This window comes from Haplochromis burtoni, unplaced genomic scaffold (assembly GCF_018398535.1).
Source record: "Haplochromis burtoni strain Fernald_Lab_line unplaced genomic scaffold, NCSU_Asbu1 Contig_831, whole genome shotgun sequence".
Taxonomy (NCBI): domain Eukaryota; kingdom Metazoa; phylum Chordata; class Actinopteri; order Cichliformes; family Cichlidae; genus Haplochromis; species Haplochromis burtoni.
In genome coordinates this window covers 103,742-111,281 of record NW_024583192.1, presented here as the reverse complement: position 1 = coordinate 111,281, position 7,540 = coordinate 103,742, and the positions used below count along the sequence as shown (strand labels likewise).

Here is a 7,540-nt window from a genome sequence, read left to right as displayed (position 1 = left end):
CAACAGTAGGAAGGAAAAACTCCCTTTTAACAGGAAGAAACCTCCAGCAGAACCAGCTCAGGGAGGGGCGGGGCCATCCTGAGTGAGGGGAGGGAAGCGGGACACTGACACGCTGCTGGAGAGCGCCTGTGTGATGACCTGTGTGATGACCTGTGTAATGACCTGTGTGATGACCTGTATGATGACCTGTGTGATGACCTGTGTGATGACCTGTGTAATGACCTGTGTGATGACCTGTGTGATGGCCTGTGTGATGACCTGTGTGATGACCTGTGTGATGACCTGGGAGTCCCACTAACACTGTCTGTTTATGTTCTCCAGGAGATGCAGTGAGAGATGGGTTCCCACACCTGAGGATTGTGCTTGTTGGGAAAACTGGAGTTGGGAAGAGTGCATCAGGAAACACCATCTTAGGAAGAAAAGCCTTTGAGTCTATAACTTCTTTTTCTTCATCAGTAGTTGGGTGTCGCAAAGTAACAGGGCAGGTGGATGGTCACATCCTGGATGTAGTTGACACTCCGGGTCTGTTTGACACCCTACTGACTCAGGAGCATGTAAAGACGGAGATCGTTAAATGCATCTCCTTTGTTGCTCCCGGTCCTCACGTGTTCCTGGTTGTGATCCAGATCGGCAGGTTTACAAAAGCAGAAGAAGAAACGATAAAAATCCTTCAGAAGATATTTGGGGTGGATGCAGCCTGTTACACCATAGTCTTGTTCACGTATGGAGACAATCTGCCAAACGGAATCGACATCGACAAATCAATCAGTGGAAATCGGCCTCTTCATCGCTTCATCAATCAGTGCGGAGGAAGATATCATGTTTTTAACAACAGGAGTGAGGATCGCTCTCAGGTCAAAGAGCTGCTGGAGAAGATCAACACCATGACTCAGAGAAATGGAGCAACATACTACACCAATGACATGCTGCAGGAAGCTGAGAGAGCCATCAGAGAAGAGATGGAACGACTTATGAGAGAAAATCCAGACATGGGAGAAGAAGAAGCGAGAAGACGGGCAGAGAGGAAGAACAAGATCCTGAGGGCTGCTGGGATAGGAGCGGGCCTCGGGAGCATTTTAGGGCCACTGGGAGCAGCACTGGGAGCAGCAGTGGGAGCAGCAGTCGTAGCAGCAAAGGAGAAAAAATGTGCCACACAATAAAATAAAGAACGTTTGATCACATTTTGATAATTATTGGTCATTAATGGCGCACACAAGAACTGTTAGTCCACGGTAATTTATCATATTGTGTAATACGTCATCTAAGAGCTGTATAACATGAGCCTGTATACACACAGATCTCCTGAACATCTTTGGTTCCTGGGTAACGAGCTTTTTCCTCCATTGCTTAAATAAAACATTTTCCTGAATTTTCTATATTTAACACAAACCTTTGATCCATCTGACTCATGCTGGTCCAGGTCTCAGGGACAGAGTCTGGTCTGTACAGAGACTGCCACACCTCTCTATCCCACCTACATCCTCCTGATGGTCTAGAGGAAAAGCTGCAGCATCCCCAAGCTGAGATAGACTTCCATGACCTCCTCCCAGTCGGACATGCCCAGACCTTAGAGAGCAGGTTGGATTAGCAGCAGCTTTGCTCAGGACGAGCTCGGAGGTTCTGACATGGTCTCCAGTCACAAACTGATTAAAAATAAAATACTGTTCACAAATGCAAAGTTTGAAAACAATATTTTCTTTAACTTTAAAGTATAATAAATATTTACAGTTAAATGATGCAAATATCAATAAATGTTGGTATATGATGTGTTCAGGTGTTTAAAAATAATGTTATCATCTGTATTGCTGTGATTACTTCATAAACACACTCTGTGCAGTGAACCTGTGAGACAGTGTTTTCCTCCTTCCTGATTTTATTTTTCATATTTAGCAGACAAGCATTTTTCAGACCGTCAAACAAACTATCAGCACTGTTTCCTCCATGTGTGGATAACTGTGGTTCTCACTGTGGTTCTCTGGAGTGCCACAGTCTGAGGAACATTCCTGTAACCTCGACCAGGCCTGTGCTTCAGCAGGTGTGGCAGTAATCGGGCGTGGGTGTGGCAGAGAAATTGAACTCTTCAGAAAATGTCATATTTTTCACTGTAGTTTCTTAGTCTTCCCTGAGAACTTGAAAGAAGAATCAGCAGCACATTCTCACACAGGGCCAGGTACGTTTGGATTACCTTTCCCTTTAATAAACGAAAAGATTGTTTAAAAACTGATGGTTGTTTGTTTGTTTTTCTTGAACATGCTAAAATAATACAACAACAAGTCTCAGGAGCTTGCAAAGAAAAGCGTCTGGACTTCTTTAAGTTGACTTGAAGACGTTTCACCTCTCATCCGAGAAGCTTCTTCAGTTCTAAGGTCAAATGGTGGAGAGTCCCAGATATAAACCTAGTGGGAGTTTCCCCCCACAGAGGGACAAAAGGACCCCCTGATGATCCTCTAATCGCCTGAGCCAAGGTGTGAAACTGGGTGTGGGTCCCAATCAGCCAGAGTTTCGGGTGAGTTCATTGTGAAACCTGGCCCCACCTTATCATGCTGAATTCCTGAGGTCAGATGGCCCAGGATGTGAGTGGGCGTTAAGGCGTCTGGGAGGATCTCAAAACTGGATTATAGATGGCAGAGAGTTGGTGTCGTAAACCCCGCCTCTGTTCAAAGATGGTCGCTCACAGTGGACATAGATGCTTCTTTCACTCCTCTTTCAAACCATCTGTCCTCTCTGTCCAAAATGTGAACATTGGCATCCTCGAAAGAGTGACCTTTGACCTTTAGATGCAGATGGACTGCTGAGTCTTGTCCTGTGGAGGTGGCTCTTCTGTGTTGTGCCATGCGCTTGTGAAGTGGCTGTTTGGTCTCTCCAGTGTAGAGGTCCTCGCTGCACTGTACAGCAAACACCACATTGTTGAGTTTGTGTTTTGCAGTTTTGTGGGAGTCAAAGAGGAGGTACTGGTCCGAGTGTGTGGGCTTCAGGTAAACTTCATTGTGGATAGCTCAGTAGGTAGAGTGGTAGCCCCATGATCGGAAGATCGGGGGTTCGACTCCACTGAACGGCTACCCTGAGGTACCCCTGAGCAAGGTACCATCCCTACACACTGCTCCCCGGGCGCTGCACTGGTGGCTGCCCACTGCTTCACTGGGTGAATGGGTTAAATGCAGAGGAACTATTTCCCTATGGGGACTAACACGCACACTTTAAAGGTTTCCATTCTCTTCACAGTCCAGGAATGGCAAACCAGGGAAGACAGAAAGGATAAGTTTGCCATTTAGGCTGAGAGGTGAAACTTCTTCAAGAAACTTAAAGAAGTCCAGACGCTTTTCTTTCCAAGCTCCTTGGACTACGATGACCTGAATGACTGAGAACCTTTACAGACAATATAACAACAACAAAGAACATTAAAAAACACAATCAAAACACACACGAGGAGAACAGAGATCAGATTCCTAAAAATAACTGAACATGTTCAGAAATGTCAGCGTGACACAGAAGAAGGCAAACATACCAGCTCACCGTGTTCACAGCACTGATCCAGACAGTTTTAACTGGATTCTGTGTGGTTGACTTCTCCTATTAAAACTTCTATTTGGCAGCGAGTCATGTTTCAGCAGAGCATAACGGCAATGCTCAGTGGCTAGTGGATCTGAGGGCAGACCACAGCGACCTCCCTGAACAGGGTCCAGTAACCATCACAGTGGCAGATATCCAAGAAAGGGTCTCCAGTATGAAGAGTTGGACAGCACCAGGGCCCGACATGGTTCACGCCTACTGGCTGAAGAAGCTGACTGCACTCCACGAGCGTCTGGCAGCACAAATGAACCAGCTGCTAGTTAACGAGAGACACCCGGAATGGCTAACCGAAGGTCGGACGGTCCTGATCCCCAAGGACCCCAAGAAGGGACCGGTCCCCTCCAACTACCGACCAATAACCTGCCTCAGCACCACGTGGAAGCTCCTGTCAGGCATCATAGCGGCTAAGATGAACAGGCACATGGGTCAATACATGAGCGAGGCACAGAAAGGGATGGGCAGGAATACCAGAGGCACAAAACACCAGCTACTGGCAGACCAAGCAGTACAGTGCGGGATCTACCAAGGAGATGCTCTGTCCCCACTGCTGTTCTGCATCATGGTTACGGATACCGACTACAGAACGGAGCAGTTGTCAGCCACCTCCTGTACATGGATGACATCAAGCTGTATGCCAAGAGTGAACGAGACATCGATTCCCTGATCCACACCACCAGGATATGCAGCAATGACATCGGGATGTCGTTCGGACTGGAGAAGTGTAGTCGGATGGTAATGTAACCCAACCAGTGCAGGGGCCTCCCTACACCCCGGACTCTGCGTTGTGTAAGTTTGTGTTGGATTGGGGTGCACAGCAGAGAGACCAGTCGGACACAGGCGTTCAATTTGTGGCTCGGACCGTGCCGTTTATTCAGATGCTGGGGCAAACACCACTCCAACTCTGCTGCTGGCCCTTTGCAAATCACAGTAAACACTGCGTGATTATCAACATAGTAAAATACAACAACATATATATATAAAAAACACATTAAGCAAAAATAATCATGTTTTTACAAAATTCCACGGTCTCAGGAATGAGTATGACACAAAACTAACATAGCAGGATTACCAGCAAACTGCAGCTGAAAAGCTAATGCTTCATCTTGCATTACTTTGCCCGAATGGTGCTCTGCTAACTAGCGGGAATGTAGCCCGAAATTGCGGCAGATATTACCAAATGAAACATGCACACAAACTGCTCATACTCTCATCAGACAATACATGAACCTCTCAATAAACAAAATATATGCTCGGCTTAAATGACAAACCGCTATTTTACACAGTGGAACACTTATTTTTAAACAAAACCAATGCAGTTCGCCACTGACAGTGCTTACCTTTGCACATCACAGTAAACACTGAACCAAGATGGCGCCCACGCGAACGAGAAATCTGAACTACGGTGTCCTGCAGAGGACAAATGGTCAAAATTGCTAAAATTTACAACATATATGCAGCTCAACAGCGACACCTTAGCAGTGATATCGGAGAAGTGTAGTTGGATGATAACAAAGAGAGAGAAGGTAGTCAGAACTGAGGGGATCAAACTACCAGAAGGCAACATTGCAGACATAGAGGACAGTTACAAGTACCTGGGGATCCCGCAGGCAAATGGGAACCATGAAGAGGCCGCTAGAAAAGCTGCAACCACCAAGTACCTGCAGAGGGTCAGGCAAGTCCTGAGGAGTCAGCTGAATGGTAAGAACAAGATCCGGGCCATCAACACGTACGCCCTGCCTGTGATCAGGTACCCTGCTGGGGTAATAGGCTGGCCAAAGGAGGAGATAGAAGCCACTGACATAAAGACAAGAAAGCTCCTTACCATGCATGGAGGGTTTCACCCCAAGTCCAGCAGCCCTGAGGCTGTACGCTAAGCGGAAGGAAGGGGGCCGGGGACTGGTGAGTGTCAGCACCACAGTCCAGGATAAGACAACGAACATCCACGAGCTTCTTGGAGAAGCTCATGGCTCTGCAATATAGATGAGATATTGGAGCAGAAGAATGAGAGGAATTGAGAGACCTGGTGACCAGTGACGGACATTAGACCTACTGTAAAATTGGAGCAGTTTGTTCGCACTAACCAAAACAACTACCATCTTCATCTCATGGCCCCCTGCCAGCTGGATACTCAAGGCAAAAGCTGACGGGAATAACAATTCTCCCTTAGATAACAAGACTGTGTTGTGACTCCTCCCCCTCATTCAAGGTCACCCGCGTTGACTGAAGATTGTTGACTTTTGCCTAACTGGGTGAAGGGACACTTTCTCTTGGCTGAACACGGAACACACACAAACTGTCCGCGTGCTCAGTGAATACCTCAGGCAGCAGAAACCCAAGAAAGAGGAGGAAGAGGAGGAACCATCATGGAAGGAAAGGCCCCTGCACGGTATGTACCACCGGCAGATAGAGGAGATGGCTGTCATCCAGAAATCCTACCAGTGGCTGGACAAAGCTGGACTGAATATGACCAAATATAACCTGGAAGTCCTGAGGTCAAAATGGGAGACGCCCCCAAGGGTGGTGGAGAATGACCGAGCTAAGATCCTGTGGGACTTCCAGATACAGACGGACAAAATGGTGGTGGCTAACCAACCGGACATAGTGGTGGTAGACAAACAGAAGAAGACGGCCGTAGTGATCGATGTAGCGGTTCCGAATGACAGCAATATCAGGAAGAAGGAACACGAGAAGCTGGAGAAATACCAAGGGCTCAGAGAAGAGCTCGAGAGGATGTGGAGGGTGAAGGTAACGGTGGTCCCCGTGGTAATCGGAGCACTAGGTGCGGTGACTCCCAAGCTAGGCGAGTGGCTCCAGCAGATCCCGGGAATAACATCGGAGATCTCTGTCCAGAAGAGCGCAGTCCTGGGAACAGCTAACATACTGCGCAGGACCCTCAAACTCCCAGGCCTCTAGTAGAGGACCCGAGCTTGAAGGATAAACTGCCCGCAGGGGCGTGCTGGGTGTTTTTTGTTTTTTTTATATATATATGTATGTCATGAAATGAAAACATACAGTATATATATATATATTACTAATATCTAGTAATTGGCCATTGAATAATATATCTATATGATGCATTGAGTTTTTCCTTTCCAGTCACCTTTCTCACTCACTATGTATTAACAGACCTCTCTGCATTGAATCATATCTGTTATTAACCTCTGTCTCTCTTCCACAGCATGTCTTTATCCTGTCTTCCTTCTCTCACCCCAACCGATCACAGCAGATGGCCCCGCCCCTCCCTGAGCCTGGTTCTGCCGGAGGTTTCTTCCTGTTAAAAGGGAGTTTTTCCTTCCCACTGTCGCCAAAGTGCTTGCTCATAGGGGGTCATATGATTGTTGGGTTTTTCTCTGTATGTATTATTGTAGGGTCTACCTTACAATATAAAGCGCCTTGAGGCGACTGTTGTGATTTGGCTGCTGTAAAATAAAATTGAATTGAAATAAGACAGTGTTTGGTGACAACTTCCTGTTATCCACTGCTTTCCCCTTGAGTTTCCCAGACATCAAACAACTGGCTCCAATCAAACCTGACCTGCGAGCGAGTCCAAAGTTTGAAATGTCGGTCAAAGAGAGTTTGGCCATTCATTTGGAATGCCTCGCTTCCTGGTATTCCCAGCAGCAATAGTGATAGCGGCAGTGTCTTGTAGAAAAGACGGTGCCCTCGTCGTTGTTGTCACACCACACCTCACAACTGTAGATTTGGCCACTCCTAGTATTGTAGCAGTTTCTCAGATGTTTTTTTTCTGTTTTGGCAGATTAAGGATGGCTTATTTCACCTGCATGGAGAGCTCCTCCTGATGTCTGTTCACAGCAAAATCTTTTATTTCATTGTTTTTGTTCATTAACAACTTGAAAACTGTCAGTGTGACAACAGTAAAGAGAGCCTATAACACAATAACTTCAGCAAGTTAGAATGAATAAACGACTCATATAAATGTGCTGTGTCTCATTATGAGGTATCTCCTCTT

The 7,540-nt window shown here is 46.7% G+C and overlaps 2 protein-coding genes across 5 annotated transcripts in view; both read left to right on the top strand.

Moving 5' to 3' along the window:
* The window catches only part of LOC102302433 (GTPase IMAP family member 7), a 28,205-nt gene extending 25,983 nt beyond the window's left edge, over positions 1-2,222 (top strand). For both annotated transcript variants that reach the window (XM_005950745.2, XM_014330507.2), the window contains one exon: positions 322-2,222. In XM_005950745.2, the coding sequence (XP_005950807.1) occupies positions 322-1,160 (839 nt within the window). In that variant the 3' untranslated portion in view covers positions 1,161-2,222. The remainder of the gene's footprint in view (positions 1-321) is intronic.
* chm (CHM Rab escort protein) overlaps positions 1-7,540 on the top strand; it is a 24,576-nt gene that overhangs the window by 1,465 nt on the left and 15,571 nt on the right. The window lies entirely within an intron of this gene.